At 40.4% G+C, this 26,586-nt stretch overlaps 1 protein-coding gene across 8 annotated transcripts in view; it reads right to left on the reverse strand.

The window, feature by feature from the left end:
* The window catches only part of MNAT1 (MNAT1 component of CDK activating kinase), a 125,341-nt gene that overhangs the window by 11,000 nt on the left and 87,755 nt on the right, over window positions 1-26,586 (reverse strand). The window contains exon 8 of one of the 8 annotated variants that reach the window (XM_037394696.1): window positions 26,212-26,294. The exons of 6 other annotated variants lie outside the window; for them this stretch is intronic. In XM_037394696.1, the coding sequence (XP_037250593.1) occupies window positions 26,255-26,294 (40 nt within the window). In that variant the 3' untranslated portion in view covers window positions 26,212-26,254. Of the gene's footprint in view, window positions 1-19,946; window positions 20,041-26,211; window positions 26,295-26,586 lie in introns of all 8 variants that reach the window. One more of the 8 variants, XM_037394694.1, reaches the window with a different exon arrangement.

Raw genomic sequence — 26,586 nt, forward strand, 5'->3', positions numbered from 1 at the left:
TTTGTAACTTACTACCTGAGTCAGAAGTGTTTTCACAGAGGTTGTTTGTTTGGGTTTTTTGTTTATTTGGTTTTCTTTTAAGGCTAGGGCAAGTTCAGTCTTAAATACATCACTGTGTCTTCCCCCATGGCTAGGGGAATGTGTCCTGGGGTTTGACTCCAGGGATACAGTGATAACAGTATCTTTCTGTAGGGGGGGGGGGAGAACAGAACTTTCAAAATAAAAGACAGTTCTTTTGGACACAAAAATTCTTCTTTTAGGATAAAAATTCCCTACTGTTCCTCACTCTGCCTTTTTCTCCAACTTCCGCACACCCTACTGCGTACCATAAATCCCCCAGTGCATGGCAAGCAATCCATATTGATGAACTGGAGCTTTCAGTGAGCTACATGAAAGAGATTCCTCCTGGACCAGCTTCCACGTAAATTATGCAGCTGTGAAGGAAACTGAGCCCTTTCTGAACAGAGAGCTCAGTCAGGAGCACCTACAGAAAGAGGGGATGGAGATGCACAGAGACTTTCCCCCACCCCCTCTTTTTCAGTACATTTTGCTTGATGCGCAGCTCTGTTGAAAGAGGCCACAAGGATGGTCATGGTTGTACCACAACTGCAGAGCACAGGATGCCCTGCTGCAAGCAGAGAGGAGATATTTTTGCCCCAGGAGTGCTGTTAGGGACCTTGACTTTGAGCCCAAGGCTGGAAAGTGGTCTGGCCAGCAAACAAAGTGGGTTTTTTGCCTTGAAGGACTGTGTTTCAGACCTGGCAGGGGAGGACAGAGCCCCTGAGTGACTCAGTTGTCAGCCATGGTCACAGCCAGGCTGCATACTAATGGAGGTCAACAGCCTACTTTGCCCCCGTGTCCTCCCCCAGTTTGCCTCTTCCATCTACCTGCTCTGTTGCACAGCACTGAAATGCCACTGCAGGGCACCAATCTCAGCGAGAACGGTGAGGCTGCACCTAAGGGGAAAGAAGAAACATCACCTTCTCCCCCCTGCCAGCATAAAGGACTGAGAGCAGGAAAACACCACCAGAAACACATTTACCACAGCCACAGGCTTTGCCCCCAAATCACTTCTGATGGAAAAAACATCATCTGAACAAAGAAAAAGCTGTACTTAACCTCAGCTTTGGCATGCAGTCTCCCCTGGTCAGCCGGTCTATTCTGTTTTCACTGTGACATAGCATCCTGTTCTGACAGCGTAGCAATGAATTCATGTTGTACGGCAATCCCAGTTTAATATGACTCAAAACAAAACAGCACAAGATGCACATGAATTTCTAGAGGGTTTTTAACCTCTGATACTGATCAGGTAAGTAAGTTGCCAAACCTAGTAATTATCTCAAATGAATAACTACCAGCACAGAGCAAGTTTTTAACTTGCTTTCATAGTTATTCATTTGAGATAATAAGATCCCAAAGTTATTTTCTTTAGGCAGTATCTGCAAAAAGATTGCAGTTTGAATGACACTATTTAAAGAAGATGAGGCTGCTCAGGTCAAAAGAAGGTGAAAAAAACAGCCTGCCTGGTATCGCAGCTGACTAATGCTCTAATGCATTAGACCCTCTGCTGCTTCAGGTTCTGGTTGCTGCTGATCTGGTCAGCATTTCAGTCTGATGTTGAGGATCAAGTTTACAGCTCTCAGCCATGCCAGCATTTGCTCCTCAGGAAGGCCTGGAAGAGGCGGGAGGGAGAAAGGAGAGGAGGGCAGGAGCTAGGAGTGAGGGCTTCTCCTCAGAACCACGGCTGGGTCAAGAATTAGAAGCATCAGCTCAAGTCCTGGGCTGCTCAGCCGTTGAGGCCGAGCTCTCCAACACCCATACAAAGGAACAGATTAGCCCCACTCTATCAGAGAGCAGTTAAAACACAGCTCACAGAGGTGGAGGGGAGAAGGGGCAAGAGTTGCTCTGTTCCCCTGAAAACATTTTTCATTTGAAAACATTATTCCTTTTACAGAGGAATAAATGAAGGAAAAAAACCACTGCTTCAATGCTAAGTGGTTTCCTCCTATCTGTCAACATATGGTATGAGCTATTATTATTTGGCTTAAATATAAAGTATCATCAAGCCTATTTTTCTATTTTAATAGTTTGACATTTCTATTGTGAAATTAGGGTATAATTCTCTGGATTTTATTGTCCTTCTCTATTGTGCCCTGGTGGAATTTCCAGAGGGGAAAAAGCAGTGATGATGGGAGATTTTAATTTCACTCTTCTAAAAAGACAATGAGTTAAGTGTGTAAATGGAATCATTCTTTATTTTATATAATTTCTGTTAAATTAATTTTTATTCTCTGCTGCTTTCAGTCTAATACAGTTTCCTGAACCAGCAGGAACACAGATATCAAAGCAGAAGTGTGCTGAGTTAGGCAGAATCTCTTTAAGTTTCACCTGGGGGTGAAAAGAGCTAAGAGAGTTGTTGCAGAGAAGGGACATTCACAATTGCTGAAATTTGCCACGGATTATTTGCATAACAACTTAACTCACCTTGCAAACTACATCCTCAATAAACACACCCAAAGAAGTTGTGCATACTGATTAAATTGATTCTGAAATCCTCTGGTGCAGAAACTGCATTTTTAAACATTCACAGAGAGTGCCTAGCAATTGCGGGGCGGGGGATTATTAATAAATAATGACATTTAATAAATTATCTGGTGATACCCTGCTGAGGAGAGAACTCACATTAACACTAGGTGGCAGAAGGCTCTGTCACATTGAAGACACCTGCAAACAGATACACTCATAGACCTAGACTTAAGCTTGACACTTGATTTCAGAAAAGCTCAGGAGAAAACAGTTGAAAGCAAAATAGCTATAAAAGAGCATTTACCATCCACTCTTCCTCTTCTAATTCTGGCTCCAATACCTTTAGCACGCATCATTTCACCGTTTAAAAGATCACTCACTGGCTATCCCTGAATCAGAATACACCCTCTAAACTTGAACCTTTAAACACCTCTTATTCAATTCAGGTGAAATTCTGTCTGTGATGGGTGATTCTACTAAGCTTTTACTTAAAAAAGGAATTCACAGTTTAAAGAAATAAATGGCCATTAGGGAAAGTATGCAACAAAAACATGTACTGCTAATAACCTTGAAAGATACCTGAAATTGAACTTGGAGCGCTACAGCAAGCACGCTTCTGCAGCTGAAAGAAAACCAACAACTTCCAAACTAACTCACTCAAAACTGCTCAAGGCTCACTGTGGAAGAGCTGTCCTAAAAATGGCAGATGTTCCTTCATAGAGATGCATTTTCAGGAGACATTTTTATAATTACATATAAAATTCTGTGGTGTCAACTGGTTTCTTCTTGGTTTACATAATTAACCCTTTTAAAAGCGTTTATGCTTGTTTTTCGTTTATTCTGGCCACTCTTTTCAACCGCTCTTTAAATTTCTCTCTCATCTAGTTTAAATCCAATATATTTAAGGAAACAAAAATCTCAGTTTCCAGTAAAAAAAAGACAGGTGAATAAGTATCAACAATCACAACTCAAAGGCAGTATACAAAGAATTTGTTGTGTGGGCTCTAACACGCTGGCAGAAAAGAAAGCAAACAGCAATGTCAGATGTAAGGAGGAAGCCACAAGCAGGAAGCTAAAGTGGAAGACAAGATGCTGAAAACTAAAAGGGGGTGGTAGGAAGAACTACATGCTGTTTCCATAGACAAATAGGTTAGGGCTGACGGCAAAGTTTTCTTCTAGATCACTCCAGTTCCACTGCTTTTCCACTTGCCAACCAGCAACGTCCCAGATTTATAGCACACTAGGTGGGTTCTGCAAGGGCAGCTGGTGCCAACTAAGAGCTCAGTAGCATTGCGGCGGAGTTGCTTCGCACCTTTAAGCATGGAAGCTCTTTGTGTTTAAATATAGTATATTTTATCATTCACAGTTGTCAGCAGGGGAAATTGTCATCTAAGCAGTAAAAGATGCTGTTGAAGAAACAGGAGGGATTGGTTAGAAAGCAAAAATTGTTTTGGCTGTGACAACTCATCTCACTGCTGATTTTGAGGGTAAGGGATCAAGCCACCCATTGCAAATTGCTGCCTGAGAGTCAGAAAAATCAATAGTAGGTAGGAAAGCCTACTTGCCAAGGCTACAGCCACTGCCAGCAGATTATTAATGCATCTGTCTGCATTCTTTAATGTTTCCTAAGAAGCAACTATGTTAACTGAAAAGGTGCGATGTGTCACCAACTCTTCTCTTCTCTCCTCTTCATTTTCTCTCCATATTAAAACCTTGGCTACCAAAGAAAACAATCATGTTTCACCTCATCTTTTCCCAGCTTTTCTGAAGTTCAGTCCCTGCTCTGTAGCAATATATACAGTCTAAGTACTATCCCTGACAAGCTGTTTGACAACCCTAAGTTGCACATCTATTTTACTCCCAGAGCTTTGGAGTTGGTAGGGCTTAGATGGGAAATGGAGGCCAATTAAAATAAACACAGACAGTATCAATGAATTCTTCAGAAACACACAAGACAAGCAAAATGAAACACTACTGGCTTTTGCCCACAATTAGAATTCAGCCCATCTCACAGGCTGAATGCTCTGGCTGAGGTCCAGAAAGACACTTAAGCACATGCCTTATTTTAAGCATGTGAGTAGCCTCATTGATTTTTCACTTATGCCAGTAAGAATATTCAATGCGCTTAAAGTTAAGCACATTGTTAAGTGCCTTTCTGGATCAAGGCCAGGCTATTTAGCCCTTGCAAAAGTTAGTCTACAGAATATTTACCATTATTTTAACTTCTCAAGACTTTAAGATGAAATTTTATGGTATATGAAAATATTTCATTCATCGAGTATCATAGTAGCAATGACTGGTTTACAGTAACCTTTAGGGAACAAGTATTCCTCCCCTTCCCACATCTTCTACAGCAGTAACTGGAAGAATTATCAAGACACATAAGCAAATACACCGATAGAGAAAATTAGTTTTGAAAGTGAAGCCAGCAGTCTTACTGATCTGGAAAACAAAACCAGCTCCACAGTGAAAAGCTGACAGACATTAATTTTCAGTGAAAACTAATAAAGTCATTCTGATACCAAGTCCTGTACAGCAACTCTGAAAAACAAGCTAATTATTGACTGAAATGAATTATCACAGTAAGTACACATTCAATTCCATTTTTCCTTCTTCCTTTTACATTGAGTTGAAGACAAAATGCAAGGAAAGACCTGTTAGTGCTTCCTCAAGATGATCTCACCACATCAGAGCACTTTATAGAGATCAAAGGCACAACAAACACTATTGCTTTTTGCTACAAAGCAGCGAACGCCATTCACTTTACCACGGACAACTGGATTATTATGTGGTTGGCAATATGCACGTTCAGTATTGTACCCTGAATAAGAACTAGAGAAAGGCATTTAACACAAGGAAAGCTGCACTGGGTCAGACCAATGCTCCCTCCACCCCAGCCAGCCTCTCCAGGAGCAGAAAAGGGAGCGCACGGGAGACTGACAGCTCCAGTGCGACCAGCAGGACAATATGACAATCTGCTCCTATTTTACGAGCAGATGTAGCTTTTTATTTCAGTATTTGTTTCTTCCTGGAAAGTTTAAACTCAGTGGTGAAAGTATGTAATTGACAGGGCAGTATATGAACAGAAAGCCAATGTCTTGTGAGCAAGCCTACACCTGATGGCAACTCAAGTCTCAGCATCTAACACACAGCTTCAGAAACTGGTGGACTATACCCACGGACAACCTCTGAGACCTCTGCAAAAAGTAATTAAGATAAAGGTAGCCTGCTGACAGACACTTTCTGGTAGATTCTGGTTTAGAAGTCCTCCATTTGAAATAAATACTTTTTTTTTTTGTAGGTAGTTATTTTACATAGCTTGATGCTGAGATTATTTGATGCAATTTTTTCATCTTGTCATGCAGAGTCAGAGCAGACAGACATAAAGGCCATAAAACAGAAAAGCTTTGAGGCTGGAAGGCACATATGGAGCCCATTCAGTCCAGCCCCCCTGCTCAAACAGGGTCAGCTCAAGTAAGTTGCTTCAGGCCATGTCCAGTCAAGTTTTGAGTATCTGCAAGGAGAAAGACTTCTCACACTCTCTGAACCACCTGCTCCAGCACATGACTTCCCTCAGAGTGAACATGTTTTAATGGAATTCCCTGCATTTCCATTTGTGCCCACTGCCTCTCGCCCTTGCACTGGTCACCACGGAGAAGGGTCTTGGCTCTGTCCCCTCTCCTCCCAGCCCCCCAATTGGGTATTTACACACATTGACAAGATCCTTCTAATCCTTCCCTTCTCCAGATTAAACAGTTCCAGCTCCCTCAATCCAGCCTCACCTGACAGATACCCCAAGTCCTTACCCACTCCAGTGTGTCCATGCCTCCTACACTGGTGAGCCCAGGACCAGACCTCGTATTCCAGATGTGCGTCTCACCAGTGCTGAGCAGAGGGGAAGGCTCACCTCCCTGGACCTGCTGGCAACACTCTGCCTAATGCAGCCCAGGAGGCTGCTAGCCTTATTTCCACAAGGACACACATTGCTGCCTCATGGTCAACTTAGTGTGCTCCAAGGCCTTCTGTGCAAAGCTGCTTTCCAGCTGATCAGTCCCCAGCCTGTACTGGTACATGGGGTTATTCCTCCCAGGTGCAGGACTTTGCTGAACTTCACAAGATTGCTGTCAGACCATTTCTCCAGCCTGTCGAGGTCCCTTTGAAGGGCAGCACAACCATCTGGTGCACAAGCTGCTCCTCTGAACTTTATATCGCCTGCAAACTTGCTGAGGATGCACTCTTTCCCATCAGCCAGGCAGTAATGAAGAGGCTAAGCAGTACTGGTCCCAGTATTGACCCCAGGGGTATAGCACTAGACCCTGTTTTGCTCTGAAATCCACAACACTTAACAGGTATGTTAATGTCACTAGATTGTATTGGTTCAACTAGTTCCCATTTTTAAACTAAGACGGTTATATGAGCACAGTATTTTAATATATGCACGAATCAGCCTGTTTCTGAATAGTAACTGCTGGCTTAACTCATTCTTAAAAGTGAATTTCCTCTAAGGAAAGCTCAAAAATCATTTATGACTTCAGAGGGACAGACAGACATTTCTTTTTGAACCGCTTTAGTAACTAACCCAAATGGTGAACTTCATTAAGAAATCACTTCTGTGGACAAAAACGCACCTTCACTTGAAGAAATGAGAGCAACAAGAAAGCTGTATTCCAGAACTGGGATTATAGCCAGTTTATGATGGAAAAACATTGAATGCTTATGGCATAATTATAATGTTACAGCATTTGCTGCCAGAATTACAAAAATTATTCTTAAAATTATGCCCTAAATAGAATGTTGTTTAGCTAAACTGAAAGAACATTCCAAGAAATGTGAAAAAACAAACTTACCATGATTCAAATCTAAATTATGCATACTAAGGTCTTGTTTTAATAAAGGCCTTTTAGTACATTTAGTGGCTGAATAAAGTTCCCCAACTTCTAAACATAATGAATGCCTGATGTCCAAAAGAGTGTCACATGAAATTTCATCATTGACTCGTGTAAACTAACCTCAAATTTAACTAAATGCAACTGTGATCAATATTGTGTCAATCTGAAAATATCTGAGTTGTAAGGCAACAAAACCAGATGCAAGGATGAGTAAAAAGTTGGAATCCACAAATGGAATCAAGTTCTTTGCCACTGAAAGGTCTGGAACAGTTACACTGACAGGCAGAAGCCATAAGAATGAAAAGTTTTGATAGTATTGCCACATTTAGCAAGAAGAGAGTCAAGTGCAAGGGAAACAAGAAAGGAGCTAGTTTGTTACTGTTGCATGTTTTCATTTTAAATATTTTTTTTTCTTTTAAAGATGGCATCCTCTACTTTTAGGCAGTTTGGGGCATGGACTGTTCCTCAACACATATCTAAATCACTGTACAGTGTCTAATATGATGGACTTGCACAATATGTTCCTAGGCACTTTTGTAAAGTGAAAAATGCAGCAATAAATAACAAATTCTAACCATACAAAATATAAACACTATCAGATTTACCAACATACTCTTGAAAAAAACATAAGGGTCACTGAACAGTAAGACACAAAAAGACCGGCTATATATAGTAGAGTTGTGCTACAAAAGAAAAGGACAATGGGAACAGATTCTACCTTCACTGTGAAAATAACCTGAAGACAGTGTTGTGATTTCTTTTGTTCTTTTTTCCCCCAAAAATATTAGCTTGCAGCCTTAATTAATGGCAACCATCCTCAGCCTTGATGACTTAAAGGGCTCATCCAGTGAGAAAGAAACCCATCCAGTGGGCAGAAAACCTAAGGCTTGCCAGCCAGGCAGGTCTTCCGAGCCTGTGAAAAACTAACTCCTGGGACAGTTTTATCTTTGTTCTGCTACAACACGTGGCTACCTGTCGTACCTACCAGGGAGAGGGAATGCAGGCTGGGTACCCAGCCTCACTACGGATGAACTTCGATATATCAGAGACATAGTCCCTTTTAACCGCAGTACAGATAATCTTGTTGGACATGCTAAGTGTTTGTGTAAACGTCTGCACACACAAACTGTCCGCCACTCTGCTCTGTCATGCATCACAATCTCAGAAGGGGACAGAATTAAAAATTGCCTACATCAATCCCTTTTTATTATTTATTTTATTTATACTTTCTTGGCAATAATACTTACCGTGAGTTGCAGTGGAAAAACCCACAAACTAAAAACAAAAACTAAGCTGAGGGAGCGAAAGGTGTCAGAGTGGAGAAAACGTGAGTTTGATTCCTCAAAACAAGAACCCCTACCATGACAGCCCCGCTTGGCTCCTTCTCCACTGACAGGAAATTTTTGTAAAAGAATCATGTGGTGCTAGAACACGAAACTGCAGCGCTTCATATATGAGACAGGTTATAGTCCTGACCAGGGATTAACAAACAAAGTACAGAGCCCAATCCTCTCCTTTGCCTTCCAAATACTAAAAACTTGGAATGTGATAGAAACCTGTGACTTTGACAGGGTTTAAATTATACCAATATGAAGTCAAAGAAGCAGAACAGCTAAAAGTGGCAGAAAAGTAAGTAGTCCAAGACTTCATTGCTTCACAGAATCTTCTGAAAGTTTTATCTTTACAAAAACAGGCAGAAAATCCTGAAAGACCACAGAAGGACAACGGATTTGTGGGGTCTGAGAATCCCAACATAGATACAACTGAGCTAATTGATTTTATTATTTTATCCCTGAAAGCTTCAATAGAAAAAGTAAAAATAAAAATTAAGCACAGAAAGCACCTACTAGAAAAGCACTGTATCAGTATTGTCCTTTAGGCACGTTTCCCTCCCCACCTCTGAAAAGTTGACTGGCATTTGACATAATTGGGAGGAAGAATTTTTCTCCCTTGGCGAAGTCAATTAACTTCACTGTATTTGTATCATCTGTCAGAGCTGAATTTGCCATCTTCTTCATGTGTGACACAAGCTTCTGCACCTATTTGACAGATCAAACAGGTTTTAGAGAAATTACTGTGCTTTAAAGGGAAGTTCCATGGCTACATCAAGTCAAAAAGCTGCAAGACAAGAGGTGAGAGATTATTATATTAGTACTTGATAAGACTCCCCTGGAATATTAAGACACAGCGTATCTTTGTACTGAAGTTTAACTTCTTTCATGCAATTTGCCATTTCATTATGAAACTCTTTTAGTCTTCAATCATCAAACATCTGTAGAAAATTAAAGGTCATTTTCCTGCTTTATGCTCTTGAACTGCTTAATTTCTCATATTATTAAGATATAAAACCTGCTTTCTATAACAAGAAATTTCAAACCCAGTGTGAGCCACAGCCATAAACAGGTATATGCATGTTTGTGCACAAACGTGCACTGAATGTTATAACCAAGCTTTTTTCTTTTTTAAGACTACATAAAATATTAGTGCGTTACGCAACACCATACAATGTGGTGTCATTAGATTACGTGCCATGCCACTCTTTGGCATCATTAAATCAAGTGCCAGATCTCACCACATTTTATGGTTACTATAACTCAAGTCCAAAGCCATTTCCCATTAGCCCAAATTTAATGTTTGTTGCACATCAATGTATAAACCTCCTAATTAAATGCAGCAGAGAGAAAGGTAACGTATACAATGTGATTAATGCAGTTCTTCAGTTAAAACATAAGTGAATACAGAGCAGCATGGTGGATAATGCAAGTGTTGAAAAAACCTTCCTATCAAAATGCATTTCCTCGTAATCAACCATTAAAAGCAACTGGACCAGTACTCCAGCTCTCTCGGATGGCAGTCAGGAACTGGGAGTACTCACTGGATGTGTAACTGGGTAACAACGTCAGGGTCCCTGTGCACCTACACCCCTCAGTTTTTAAGTCCCTCAGCAGCATGGAAAAACACATCACAGAAGAAAACCAGTCACTTTAATTTGGGCATGGACCTATGCTGAAGTAAAGAGCTATAGTCTACTCCAAAGCACTCCGACATTCTGGTGAGAAACAGGGTTTGATCAAATAAAATTTCTTTACTAACCAAATAAAGCTAATAATTTCTATTGAGCTGGTCAAGCGCAGTGCATCACATCTGACAGGCTGCTGATGTGACTTAAGGGAAGAGAGCAAAGGCCCATATTGATCTCTCCCATCAGCAGGACAAGCACTCTAGTAAGCTGAATTTAAAGCAGCTACATAGAAGTATGATCTGCCACACAAGTGCTACGGAGGTTTTCAAAGACTTCAATAACATTTTGGCACATATATATACTATGGGCTAATGTGATGCCCTTCATGACTGAGAACTACTTGTACTACTACAAAGGTTCTATCAGCTGAAGACACTGAAGAGCAAAAACCACAGGAGAAGCAGAGCTGGCTCTTCCCAGACCACTTCTGTGGTATTCCAACATGCACTGGAGCACACACAAGTCCAAGCTGCCCTAGAAGCCATCTCAAACATTTGAGAAGCATCTCAAACCCCACATGCACCTTAGCACGAGTGCAGCTCTACACTATTTTTCTGTAACTCTTTACAGAGGGTTAAAGCTGCATCAAAGCAAATTCCTCACTTTTTTACATAAAAAGTACATTCCATTTTTTCAAGGGAAAAAATCTATTCACTAAGATTTCCACAGGAACGCTATGGGTCTTATTCCTGAGTTAGTTATCTTTTTGCATCAGAATGACTACCTCTTAATCCCACTAGACTACAAAAGCTCCCACTATATGCTCTGTCCGTTTAATGCACTGCCACTGTATATATTCTACACTGACCTATGGATTTGTTTAACCAACACTGGTCTCAAATTTCTTCACCCCAAGAACTTACACATCACTCAGTGACACACCTCAAGCTCACCTACCTTTAGGTTTATAAGAAAAACAAGCAGTAATTTTTGTTTCTTAAAGTACCACATTCAAATTGGTTTCATGGGTGCTACAACAACAAAAAAATATTTAAGCATGATTTACACTGATAGATCTCAAGAAATAAGTGTAAATGGGGATACATCATCCAACAAGGTATTTTCCCTACAGGGATCTCATTTTATCCCAGTGATATTCAACAACTTCCATCTATGATTTGAAAGCAAATATAAAAGTCATTCCTTGTAAAATGTGAAGCTGTCAAAAAATCTGAGGGGGCTGGGAAAATAAATAAATTATTCAGGCTAATCTGTAGCACTTACTGATACGGACTTCTTCCAACTAGAGACAGCTTAATAGCAAAGGTCATGCAGCTAGGAGCAAAGAACACAGGTCACACAAGACATGGCACTACACAAATCAATTAATTGTGGAAACATCATAAAGGTAATGGTGGCCAACTTACAAAACCTGAGCTCTGGTTACTTCTGTAGCTAAGGAGGTGGATACATACACCAAGAAATATCAAGCAGGGTAAGAGAGTGGGGCGCGGGGAGAGAAGGATTTACAAATGCACTGAAGCCAAACTCCAAAGGTATTTTGGTGCTTAACCAAATCCCCTTTGAGGATTTTAGTCTACCTGATTTAACAAAGACTATAAAGGAATCTGCTACAGGATTAGATCTGATCCATCCATCTCTCCGCATGGCTGGCCTCTTCCTCTGTGGCTGTGCAAGCACCCTTCCAAGCAGCACACACTGCCCCATGCACCAATACATCCTTTTACACTAACACCATGTTTCCAACACCTTTCCTTGTCTAGTCTGATTATCCTAAGCTAGTACACATTTTTAATCAATTCAGAGCCTACAGTTCATTAGAAGTAGGAAGACAGACTCTTCATTCAATTAGTTGCTCTAGAAAACGTTACCTTTGTCTATTCAGTATTCAACCTGTTTTTCTGCAAAAAGTTCTCTGAGCATTAGCTTCTCTCTTCTGGGGCAAAACACCTATCTTCAGCTGTAGTTGCTAAAACAATCGACGCATTGACATGCTTACAGAAACATGCAATAATATGACAGCAATAAAAAAGAGTTATTACACTGTAAATGTAAAATTTTATGTAATGATATGTGCATACACACAAACACATGCATCAATAATATCCATTCCAGTAGAAATTACTGCTTTTGCTGGGTGCACAGAGGACACCCTCAAAGCAAATATTCTTGATGCCCTAAGTCCTGCCCTGTACTTGGAAGAATTAATGACACCACTGCAGTTTCCTTACCACTTTGCAAGGAAGTAGAGAATTTTGGGGAGCTCTCACTCCCCCCTACATTTATCCCTACCATGTGGCAGCTATTCTTCTGGGAGCACCCAAACCTTTTACCAGAGGAAAAGCAAAATTTTTGGGAACAGCTCATTAAAAGAAAATTTAATCTATGAGTTTATGTGTGGGATGGAGAAAAGAGGAAGGAAAGAAGGTGAAGAGAATCAAGGAGCACACATGCTTATTTAGATGTTGCCTTCCTGTTACTTCAAGAAATTTTGCTAAATTTAGCATGCCTTCTGAACCTTTTTTTAGTTTGATAATTATTATTATCTTTTACATCGGAAGTATTCTAAAGCTTCTCCTTTATTGGTATTTCTTGCTTTTCATATTGTTTTTGCTTTCTTAAGAAACCTGGCAGCTGAAATGCAGTTCTAAAAACAAGTCACAAACATTTAGCAGTGTTGCCATTTCAAACACCAGGCTCAGCTGAAACTGCTGTGTGGCAAGATGATGCTGTTTCAGCTGTTGAAGCCCTCAGAAGGGCAAAAAAATGCTGAATAAAACCAAAATTAGTCATGAGTCAACAAAAACACTGGGATTTGTTGCAAATAACCATCTTTCAAAGCAGCCCAAAATAGAGTACACACTATTCTTTGAAAACACCAGTAGCCTCTATTATCACCTCCACCCAGCCATTCCAGCTTATGTGGTCCCCTCTACTCTAAGTAGCAAGTACTTCCCAGAGCCTAATGCTGATACTTCAAAATAGATATTCCCATTTTTGCAGATAAGGAATGAAAGTACCAACGGGATGGGGGGAGGAAGAGGAAGAAATTAGAAGCACAGGCTCATAAGGAGCTCAGATGTATAACTACCATAGATTTCAGAAATTTTACCTTACTAGGTTTCCCATGCTCACTGAAAAGCAGCAGTGAGGTGGTGAAAGCAGCCCCCTGTCTGGAGGTCTTCTAGATTATAGAGTCCCTGCTGCACCTACATGTCATCCCTCAGCAGGGCTGCTGGGTAGATGCTAAGACATTAAACTCCTTTTCTGCTCCACTACTCCCACGGAAACAAGAGGTGTGCACATACAGGGTGAAGGTATGAAATGGACCCATACACGACTATTGAAATCTCATACACTTGCTGGTCCTATTCAGAAAGTATTTTTCTAAGGGGATAAAAATAGCATTAAAGGAAAAGACTTTTTTTTCCTATCTTTAATTCCCAGGGCAGACAAGCTGTAAAACCTGCTCCTGTAGTACATATGGGCCGCTGATCTTAGCAGATAGCTCCAGACAGTTTTTCTGCATTTGTTTTGAAATACAGGAAAGTCAACCAGCAGCTAACCATTCCCAGTAAAGCCAAGTACCTACTAATTTGGCCCGACAAACAGCCTGCAGCACTAGCACACCGCTTGTCTGCCACAGCTCTCATATAGGTAGCCACATTCCTTTGCTTCATTTACAAACATCCCTGAGCAATGTGGAGCACACTCCTCAGTTATGGAAGTGCCTGTGAGCACACACAGTTCACACACTGTGTTGCAAAGGAAAGTTGTGTCCACACGTAACTGCCCAAGGGTAAGAACGTTAAAGGCGCTTCTGTACGCCTAATCCTGTTCCCACAGAAACCACTGCAAATCCCCTCTGCCAGGGCCAGGAGCAGAACTGGACCTACATTCAGCTTTTATTTATTTTTAAGCCTGCCACCCTCAGCACCAAAGTAAGTTCAATAAGAATTTTTCAGAGTAGTACGTTCACACTAGAGCTAAACACAGGTCAAGGAACACGTGAACTTCCTACAGCTCTTTGGAGAAGGCAGGCATTACCTGCGAGAACTCACTGCTTTCATCTCCAGGGTCAGTACCAACCGTTAGGGCACTATCGATTGTTCAGGTGTTTGTAGAAGTGGACAACACCAGTTTTATCTGTTCTTCTGCCCGTTCATGTTTTTCCAAGCACATTCAAGGCCTGGATAAATTGAGCAAATACAGCAGACCTAAAAAGTCTACAGATTGTTTCTGGGTGAGCAAGAACAACAGAGAAGTTTCACAAAAATATCACTTTGGTGACTGCTCTCAGACAAAAGCCAAAAGATCAAGAAGAGGGGTCCTACTGCCTGGACTGCTCAAGGCAGAGTACTGCTCATTCCCAGGAGAGTCTTGAAAACGAACTCCCCTATCGTACTCACACCTTCCCAGCAATGCTTGCTTCCCTTCTGGTGAGGAAAAAAAAGCAAGATCCACCTACATCATGAAATAAGGGGGAGGAAGAAAGGCAAAATTAAAGGCAAAATTTTCTTTCCATATTTCAGATTGTTTGCAGACTCTGTATCTGCAGGACTATTCATTCCAAAATTAACTGTGTGCTGAGAGAGTCTGGAACAGCAGAGCCTTTATGCTTCCAAGTTTTGAGATGGCCTCAGAGTGCAGATCTCCTCTTCTCTCCTTTCTGGAATACTTCTTGACAATTAACAGAATCAATGACCACAGAGCAAGAAGTCTGCCCAATCCATCAGAGCCTAAATGTGAAAAGAGGAGGAGAGAGGGAACCTTCTAATGACAGGAAGGGGAGAAGAGGTGTAGATTTTTTTTGGCTTTATATATGAGCATTTCCTCATGAATTCTGGAAGAGAGTCAAGAAATAAAGATAGCAGCCAGAACTCACTTTCTGCATCTTTTTAAGGGAGAACTAGACAAATGCAGCAGTAGCAAATAAAGGAAATACACAAATAAACTTCTCTAAGCAAGGCAGATGCTACCCCAGTACAGAGAGTTTGCATAAAATCAAGATACAGAGGCTGGCTGTGAAATTCTCAATAAATACTAAAAACATGAGTATGCCGATATCTGCATTTTTTCCAAAGGTGATGGAAAATTAAAGCATGGGTTGATGCCCCTGAGAATAGAGGAATCAGTAAGATTCCCAGGTTTAGGGGAAAGAACAAAGAGATGAAGAAACTACCTGTAATCTTGAATATCAATGTCAACAGACTCCAGAAGAGAGAAGAGCACCTGCATTAAAGCCAGAACCAAAGCCAGAAAGGCTCATCAAACTTTTTGAAGTAAGAGACCAGAGGTGCCTAGAGTCTTGTCTAGTGGACTAATGCCAACAATACCCAAACACGGGACGTCCTCTTTCTACAGCGTTCACCCTCTTTCTCCTCTCTCCATCACAGGTATATTGATTGCTACCATCCAGCCTACAAGGACAGAGAAGGAAAGAAGTGAGACTACTTTGTGTCAGAAGGTAGTCCTCATGCTCTGTGGTTTGGTTTTTTTTTAAAAAAAGTATTTTATAAATATACTTATTATATATGTTCCTCTGCAGAGCAGTGAAGACCAAATGGCACAGCCACCACCTGGTATAAGTAGGATGTTAAGAGCACAGAAAATATGCTCACTAAGCAGCATCTTAGAAGAAACACCACCTCTACATCAGGACAGCAGATGACTGGATCCCTAAGCAATAAAACTATCCCTGCAACAAATCTGGATTGATGTTAAAAGCCATAACTGAAATTTTTTGGGGGTGGGGGTGTAGAAATATTTTAAATATAGAAAAACACAACCACTTCCAGTACAAAAGTAACCAAGTATGTAGCAAGTGTATTACATCAACTTAAATAATAAATCTAACCATCTAATATTTTCAACACTGTACTTTGTTCTCACACACTTTTGAGTTACTCTAACAGTATTTTTAAACAAATCATTTCACTGAAGAAAACATCAATATATCAAAACTATTTTTTAAACTAATGAGTTTCCTCTTACAGAAAGCATTTGAAGTACTGAAAAGGTTTCCATGGCATCCCCCACTTCCAAATGACAAATATCAGCAATTGCTGCATTTAAACCAAACAAACTGAAACCCCCAAATCAGCAGCGTTTGACTCAAGGAAAAACATTAAATGTTTTCAAGCAAAAGAATTGAAAACTTTATTCTTACTGAAAGAAAAAAAGTATGTATGCACACCTGCTGTTCTATCAATCTAAGCAGGAAACCATTTCACTGCTGCATCATAAGTAGAAGAAAAGTGCTTATTAAAACATTAATCACAGTCCATTATATTCTGACTCCATGCCAGAATTTCCCATTACATCACTGAAAATATCTATTAACCAAAACCTGATTCTGACAAGTTACAGAAGTGTAGTGTTTAGGATTTAGTAATGTAAAAGTCAGTTTTAGAAGAACAGTTACACAATTGATTTTGCAGTGGCAAGCAAGTATAATTAATTGTTTTTGTGACATTTATTACTGCAATGGGGTTGATTTAGCTGGTGTTTCTACTGTAAAATTATTCAAAAATTATTTCAAACTTCATCTACTTTTATTAAACACATTTATTGTGAAGGTATTTAATACCCAGGGCTGGCTAAACAATTTTAAAATGTGCTGGATACACTAGTACATGTAAAACTGTATTGTCTTGTGTAAATATGGGCCTTGTTTAGAACTACGTCTCACAGGAAATTATGCCAAATGAAAACCATCTCCCCTTCTCCTCTCCCACTGAAAAGGATTTATGTTTTTTACATTTAATACCAGTTAGGTAGAGAAACAAAAATATGGTGGCGTTACCTTCAAGCCTGAGCAATAGTTCATCTGTGAAGTCCGATTATGTTCAAACCCCTATTTTGTTATTAGAAATGTGGCCTAAGTCCAATGCCTCAATATGGAAGAGAGAGGAGTGAACAGCTCAATTCTTTCTGGAAGCCTGGCACTACATGGTTTGTTTACCTAAAACAGTTTTCAACCAACTATTAGCAAGGCTTTAAAACCAAAGCCATGAAAATCAGTTCCTAAATGTGTGTATATAATCTCCAGCCAACCAACTTAATTGCGGGTGCTTTTCTCAAGCCCTGTAAGCCATCCCACTAAAAAAAATATAAAATAATTAAAAAAAAAAAAAAATCAAAGCTACAGAGCATGATAGGAAACATATTATATCCCTTACCCAAGGAAGGAAAAAAGGGTGTATTTAAAAAAATGCTGAATTAATAAATCACCTCTGTAGCTGTTCCACCACTCTTTACAAGACCAGTGTCCGTTCAGGGATCAGTCCTCCCTTTCTCAGCCCAAGCAGGTGCTGCTGCACGCTCTGCACTTGTCAATGGACAGCTTTACTGGCCTTGCAGTGGGCTGTACTGGCTAAGGCAAAGCACTGTGCAGACAGCACCACAAGCCAGCTTCAGCACAGCCAGCGACACTATTGCAGGTATTGAGCAACTGGGTAACATCTCAATCATTTGATACAGAGGGTAATTTGAAATGAAAGCAGTGGATGCTTATAAATGACTAGCATTTAGAGAATTCATTGATTATAACCCCATCCTGCAAATACTGGCATTTAAGAGACTTTGAATTAAGAGCACCCCATGTTACCAGTGTTCACGATGAATAGAAGTGGTATGGAACACAGAAAGTTTTAAGAACAGTTGTGCTGCGGGGGTTTTTTTGTTTGGTTGGTTTTTGTTTTGCATTTTGCTTGCTTGTTTGTAAAAGGCTTGGGTTCCTCTTTTGCCCGTTTGACCCAACATACATACATGACTAACTACAGAAGACACCTGAGCTAATAATCTTTTACCCATCCTTGGACATCTTCTGATTTCAAAGATCCAAAAAGCTTCAGTTTTCTTCTCTTTTCTTTTTAAGTACTGCCGTGACACGAGAACTAATGCAGTCTGGCTTCCCACAGCTTGGCCTTGTGGGTGCTTACAAGCTCTGACTAAAGCTTTTCTCTAGCAGTTAGGACATCTATGAAGTGTCTCACTCCATGCAGCTTCTCTGGTGGCTAATAAGTCATAAGCTTACCAGGCAGTTTTTTTGTTAATCAAGGTACTTTTAGGGTCCTCCCTCCATATCTAACCACTCCTTTTCATGCAGCAGCTAGGTTCTTAGTTACCCCTAAAATCTCTGCTGCTGCACGAAACGTGACTGCAATCAGTGAACTGCTGGAGTGGAAGGAGCTACACACCTGTAAGAATCAGAGTCCATTAAGATCTGGGTATTTTATTTTCCTTTCAAAGACAACTAGGAAAAATAAAGACGAGAACACATGATCAGATACCATTAACTCTAAGAAAAGCTCTCCAGTTCCACTTCTCCAAAAACTTCCTCCAGTATGATATAATCTGGGGGACATGAGGGTCACTATTAAAATAAGAAAACAGATACTACCAACTCAACCCTTCAAAATCTTGCCATCCATCATATCAGGTGTAAGATCAGTTACATACAATCAAACTTATGAATTGAATTACTGACTTTGGCAAATGGCACGTTCCTCCAAGAAGAAATCTCACTCCTAGCACTTAGCACTCTTCAGAGAAGCTTTAAACATTGTTGACTCCTGTTCACTGTGAGAACTACTAGTCATCAAGAATAAAAGTGCAACAAAGCTACCTGAAGTGCATGAAAAGATCAGGAGCAGCAGCTTGAAAAGCTGCGTAAAGCTTCAAGCAAGAGACCCCCATGCTTCCCTCTGCCATTTCAGGAAGCCTGCAATTCACCTGAACAAACAATTTTTATTTGGAAGGTTGCTTTACAACTATGTTTATCAGTGTCAGAGTCAAGGAGATGCACAATTTATGGCTTTATTTTCCTCTTTAGGGGTCTATTTTGCTGGCTGTCCCACTCAGTCCAAGTATTTTTGTTATACATAACTCCCCCTTCCTAAAACAACAGCAAAGGGTCTCCTCTTTTCGGACTTCCTTCTTGCATTTTTATTACAAGGGATTCTTAAAGGATGCTCCTCAGCTTTCTACTTGAACTACAACTGAAAATAAATAATTAATGTAAGAGATCAGTGCACCTAAACAGACCCTTCAGGAAACAATCACAGTGTTTGCCTGGACTGCCCCAGAGCAACTCCTTGTCATGACCTCTCTCATTCTTTACAGAGCACGAGTGATGCTCAGATATTGATCAAAAGGAGGAGCTCTTCCTCTCAGCAATGGTCCTCAATGAGTTCCCATATTCTTTATGACCATCATCGCTAAGGTGTTCCTGCCTCTGTAGTGTAACACTGGGCTTAAAGAAAGCATCTGGGGGCTCTGTCCTGGAAAAGAACTACAAAACCTGAGGACACTGAGGCCCTTCTGTCACTGAAGTGAGAGGTAAGCTTGAAAAATCCCTCCTGCACATGCAAAACGTATTGTTTTTCTTGTGGCAACTACATAATTCTCAGTGCAATTATACATCTGGCTGCGGAGTCAGAGAAAGACTCAAAACAGGCAATATGATGGAGTGCAGGACAAGCAAGGAAGGAAAAAAGTACAGAAAAAGAAAATACTGAGCACAAAACTACTGACCTCAAACTTACCACATAAATTCAAAGAAGCAACAGAAGATCTGAAATTTAACTTCTGGCAAAATGTGTTTTTCTAAGCTGATGGAGAACAAATAAGGAATAAAGTCTGTGGACATAAAAAGTCACAGGAGAACCACACATAAACAGCGCTATCAATGCAGGAGATGAAGGGAAGGACGAAAGAAAAGTAGGGCTTTCAGTAACAGATAAGATCTACCACAGATGATCAGATACTTTTAAGTGGCTGGTAGTAACAAGGCTTTGATTGGGTGAGACAGGGTGCAGAAAATAGGGCATTTGGACCGCACAGTTGCTGGATGCCTCCCACCACGTTACAATACAACAGCAGCTTTGCCTGACACTGTTTTAGCTGCCTACTTAGCAGCATTGCCCCTGCACCTGCAGAGACAATTCAGGGTTTGCTTCCTACCAATTTCCAATAATAAAGCCAATATTATCATCCTGATTTTCTGAAGCAGTTGTAAATATTTACTGGTTAATCCTCTTGTGCAGTTTGCAAGACAATTCTCCATTCCTTATGTTAAGGCTCCAAATTATTTTTTCTTCATATTATATGTATTTTAATAAATGCATGATTTAGTATTCTGCAAGCCCACACTACAAAAAGACTATTCTGGAATAAATGGTATAATTACATTTCCTACAGCGACCTTGTAATCTCTTGAGTATTTATTCTAGACTAAACAGCCTTACTCAGCTGCCCTGTGTCTGATTGTCGATGAAAGAAGCTTGTTTGACAACTGCTTCGAGCAGAAACATATTTTTTCCATGATTGCATGAAAAAGTAAAAAAACATTTCCAGACCAGTATTCTGAGTACAGAGACTCATGTTAGATCGATGAGTTAATTCTGAATCCAAATGCCAACAAAAACAATTACTATGGACATTCTGCTGTCATGGCCAGCATTTGAGGTTAATTTAGTGGTACGTATACAACTACAGCCAGCTTCACATGTAAGAAACTTCATGGTGTATGCAGGCTTCCTTCTTTGTTTCTTTATATATTTTCCATATTCTCTGCTTTTATAACCCTCCTGAGACCTTTTACAGTTACAGAACCCACACTATACCCACAGGTGGGCGGGCAGGAAGCAAAACTCTCCATTTCATAAGCAGTCCACTTCTAATATATTCAATTGCTAATGACCTTGACAGAAGAGCTCCATGCAAAACACCATATACTACAGGGTGTCGTTTGAAATGTTCATAGACATTTCTGCCAGAAAGCTGATTTCTTAAACAGTAAGATTTCAGACTCACTAAAGGCTGTACTGCTTTCCTTGATTTCCATTCAGCTGGAAAAAATTGGTGCTAATCTACCTCCCCTATATTAAATTTGTGTCCTTCCAAACCCTACGACAAAACCTATAGAATTTCTGTAGTACACTAAAACAATACAACACAGTTTCTACATCAAATCAAATTAAGGTGGTTTACACACAGTTCTGTTTCCTTGTTCTATCCGCTCTTGAAAAAGACAGCACACTTGGCCATTTCACACCATTCCAAAGAAAGTGTACCCACACAGTACCTCTACTGTCATTCGCAGGTTTTTATTCAATCATTCATGATAAAATGAGCAAAAAATACTTCACTTCAAAAGGCTGTATGCAAATGTAGCTGTGACTTTAAATCAATAAGCACTTTTTACCTGCCAATTCTCATTCATTAGGCACCCGATTCAAAATGCATTGCAGCCGACAAATCTTTCTACTGAGGATCAGCCCCTGCAACAGGAGACACTGGGAAATTCAGACCATATGCCTTGGTAGGCAAGAGAATTCCAGCAAGGAGTGCAGCCCTCTACATGCCCTCCAAAGCAAGACAAGCTTTCAGTGCTCTTACTCAATCTTTTGACTCTGACTACTGAGCTTATTGAGAAACTATATTCTATTCAAAGGAGGAGAATGAATTCAGTGTTCAAAATCAACGGGCCAGAGCAGATCAAATAAGCCCTTCATTTGTGGCTTTTCTCCTTTTCCAAGATTCAAGAAATATCCACATACCCCAATGACAAAGAAAGCAGATGTGAAAAATCACCTGCTACAACTTTTAAAGCCCAGCAGTCCTGTCACCCATTCAAAATCAATTCTCAGTTATTTCACTGTCTTGAACCCAACACAGACACTGACAGGGTTTTAGCAAAAACTAATCCAGCCAAAGACCAGATTCAACTATAGTTTAAGAATAATTTGGAGAGCATCCTTACTATTGCCTCACTTAAAAAATAAAATCCCTATGATTGACAGCAAAGAAGTTACACGAGTCACTTCTGCATTAAGTGCCAGAACTCTACATGTGTTTCAAATTACACTACAACACTGTACAACAAAGAAATATGCAGAAACTTTCCACTTGAAATGAAGGTTAAAAATTTAATGCTAACAAAGCTCTAAGATATGAAATCAAACCTCCTCATCTTAATTCAAAATTTAAAATGACTGAGCCCTCCTACGCTAGGAAAAAAAGGAATGTATCAATCCCGTTGTTCGTTATAAATAGCACAGTGGGCTAAACTACATTTGTTGTATATACAGACTTCCACAGCACTCTGATTTTGCTCCAGTACTTACCCTCAACACTTACAATGGCATTTTGCTTAGATTTAAATTATCAGAGTGTATTACCTATCCTCATTAGTGTTCACCACTGAACTTCATTTTTTTGCATCATTTTTAAACAAAACAGTAATTAACTGGAGTGCTCCTAACAATGTGGTTATACGTGAAAACAAGTTGATAGAGAAGTCACATTATTCCCTAAAGAAAAGCAAAGATTTTTGGAGCAAACCTGATTTTTTTCACATATTCATATATAAATATATTCATCAAAATACATTAAAAAAAAAATCCTGTATTTGGGATGTATCTCTCCAGATAAAGTTAAGCAGGCAAACAAAATATTATTTTAAGCAGCTCAGGCTTGACTTGATTACAAGGTCTGCACAAAAATTCTCTATTAATGCAGAGAATTTAAGTGGAGCGCAAACGAATTTTTAATCTTACTTGTAAATTACCTCTGTTTTGCAGGAATGGTGAGAATAGGACTGGTGCCATGTTAAGAGTAAGATCCACTTGGGATTGCAAAAGACTGCTTCTAAACTGAGACATGAAGTTCACGCACCTTTACCCGAAATGTTAATTGCCTAAGCAGATTTTTGATTTATAGTCAGTTTAAGTAGCTTGTGTACTCCACAGCTGTAAATACTTGGTGTGAAAACACTGTGTGGCCACTCCTGCTAGCCATTCATACTTACATTTAATGCCAAGAATGTCTTTACATTTTTCAGGACCTCAAACAAACAGAATTTTGATCCTCACAGGATTTTTTGGTTTTGTGTTTGTTTGTGGGTTTTCTTTAATCGAACCTACATAACAAACATACATTTTTAAAACAACAAACCAATTCCCATCCCCATCCTGTTTTGGTCTCTCGCTACTTGGTATGTCAGAGTTTGTTGTATTTTTCATCTCTTTTGTTTCGCACTAAGAAAAATCCAGACCTCCAACCACACAAATTCAGTAAGCTCAACTAAAATATTAGAAGAAACAACACCAAAAAAAAGGCAGGGTGGGGAAGACAGGCTTTTTTTTACCCCTCGAAGAAAACCTTGAAGTAATGGCAGCGAGTGCCTGAGCATCCAGGCAGTCATGCTCTCTCTTACAACCACACACCTCTGCTCCCCAAAAGCCAAGCAAAGTCCCACAGCCTTGCAATGACTTTTGCAGTTCAACAGATTTGGATGAGTTTGAACCAAAAGATGACACTCCCCATTTTTGCCAAACTACACCAGCCTAGCCATTTCTGGTGATGGCAGAAGTGCCAGTAGGCCACTGATAAGACTGTGCTCTCTAACATGACTCCCATTAGCAGGTTGCCTTCAACTCTACCCAGAAACCAACATTTTCCCAACGCGTGTCACTGAACACTTCAGTAATTTAGAGTAGTGACCATTAGTTGTCATGGAAGGACAGGCAGCTGTGGAGCCTGCCTCCAAGATGGGTATGTTACAGTCATTCAAAACTCCACTTGTCTCCAGGGGTGGTACCCTACAGATGGGAGATGCTCATATGTCTTCTCCCTTTCTTCAAGTCACATTTCCACTTGACTGCTGAGTCAGGCATGAGCTGGTTCTCCAGCTTTACCACCTAGATCAAACCATCACCAACCTGGCACACTCAAGTATGTATTCATGGGACCATCAGCCATTGAGACTTTCTTGCAGTAACCCCACAGACATATAGTCAAGGTAATTTCTGAGAGAGGCTGGCTCCGAGAAAGCTTCACTCCCCCCTGCCATGAGGTTAAATACTGTCTACAACTTAAGTGTCATACATGTTGCTCCCAGAAAGCCGTGTAATTCAGGATTATCGCCTATATTTCATTACTTCCAGAAAATATTCCTCCATTTAAAAAAAGGAAATTATACCAATCATTTCTGTTGGGGCTGGGGTGCGGGGAATCTATTTCTTCATTATTCTCAGACTTCCAACACAATAGCAAATAAATGCATCAATAAGGATGTTAATGCTTTTCTGCAGTACACAGAAAATGTACAACCCCAAGAGAAACTGAAAACAAATTTCTAAGACCAGTTTGAACATAAATTTCGTTTTTTCGCAAAACATGCAAAATCCACACAGAAGAGCAGTGAGAGGATGCCAAATCAAGTTTATTGGACTGTATGCAAAGTTTTTTGTAAAGCCTAACGAGAAAATAATACAAGTCATCTTAAAAAGCATTTTTCTTTAATTATATAAGATCCCTAACAAATGTTCTAAATGATCCCTTAAGGATTCGTCCTTTTTCTTGCTCTTCTTACTAAAAGCCTCCTTGCTAGCTCTCTCCTTCATTACAGCAGTTTACTAATAAAAGCAACACTGATGCTGAAACCTGAAGCGAGTCCTGCAGAAGGTACGAGGTTAAGACATGAATATTCAAAAAGCCCATTCTACTGAGCGTTTCAAAGACAATAAAATGTTATCTTTAAAAAAAAAGGTCAATAAATTATTCTACCAGAAGTGAATTAACTCCAGGTTGGCAATATCTTTGCAATAATTCTGGCTCCAGCAACTCAGATAACAGCCGGCACATTTAAGGGAACTATTTAGCAGCAATAAATAGCCAGACTGCAAAATTATTAACAAGAACGTGAAAAGAGGGAGAAACAAGGGGGGGGGGAATCAAATAAATTTAGATTTAACCTGTCCTTATATGAGTGCAAATGAAGTGGAAACTAAAAATCTTTAGCAGGAGTGGATAACCTTGCGCCCAGCTCTTCTGCCTCACCCAGGCAGCTGTATGCAGCTGCCTGAAAAACCCCCAAGCAGGGACGGAGGCACATTAGTTAAGCATTCATCATCAACAGGAAATGCGCGCGAGTTCATATAAACACAGCAACACAAATCTATAAACCAGCAGCCTCACATGGTTTAAGGTATTTCAGGCACCCCACGGAATAGGGTTAGAGTTGTACCGGCTGGGAACCCAAAGCATCAATGTATTTGTTTTGGAATTGTAAACAGCCTCAGAAGAACTCTTCTGGTGGGTACCCACCTATGCACCTCCCCTTACTACCACAGGCACCCAGCACCCCTGCCGCTCTTAACTCTTTCATCGCCTCCACGGCCAAGCTGAACAACCCTGGCTGTTCATGCGCAGAGGAGTAAAATGACACGTGTGTCAAAACGTCTCCAAGAACAGACCCATCTGTGAGCACTGTTTGCAAACCCTGCCCAAATACATTCACACACAGATGCTGCAATGCAATATTTAATGGACTTTTTTTATTCCCCCCTGCCTCAAGGTGTTGGGTTGCCTTTAAACTGGTGTCACAGGCAATCCCATGGCACAGACACGGATTGAACAGGGCTCCTTCCAGATCTGGACACCAGCACTCACTTTACAAGGGCAGACAAAGGGACAAGGACTGGGAATCCTCCCTGCACAAGTCACACACACACCCCCCCCAAACATTTCAACTTGTGATGAGGCTTAGGGCTCAGAGGGTCTCAAAGCTCGCCTCACATTGGAGGTCCCTCACAGCTGCGCTCCATCCAAACAGGTGGTGAAGGCTAAAATCTGACTCTGCCCAAGTTTAAACTGCTAATTAATATTTGGTCTCAGAAGTTTGGTATCAGATAATAAAAGTCATAGGCATCAGAAGGACACAAATAATAAAAACGGAGACAACCTCAGCTCCAGACAGCCTTGAATTTTCTGAAGCACCATGAGATTGCTTAAAAATCTACCTACCTCTGTCATTTTCTGGATGAGGTACATCTCTTGTGCCAGCGAATTAGATGAGATTCCTGTTTGGATTTCGGTGCTCTCTGAAACTGCATACTAAATTGTCTCAACATCGTTCAGTACTTTGTGGCTTCAGTTTTCCCATATTGCACAGTCAAACACAAACTGTTATTTTTTAAACTCTTTCTTGCCTTGCACATTTGTTCTGCCACATAGTTCTCCAGGTACTGTAAGTGCTGTTGTCTTTGAAAGTTAGGCCATGACAAGTTGGGTGACACTCACTATCCCAGTAGCTACACATTTTCAGGTGGCGTTTCAGCTACAAACACGTCTCTAGAGAGCAGACACATCACTTTTGGACTTCCCAGCCTCCATTAACCA

Source organism: Falco rusticolus, chromosome 7, assembly GCF_015220075.1.
Source record: "Falco rusticolus isolate bFalRus1 chromosome 7, bFalRus1.pri, whole genome shotgun sequence".
Lineage (NCBI taxonomy): Eukaryota > Metazoa > Chordata > Aves > Falconiformes > Falconidae > Falco > Falco rusticolus.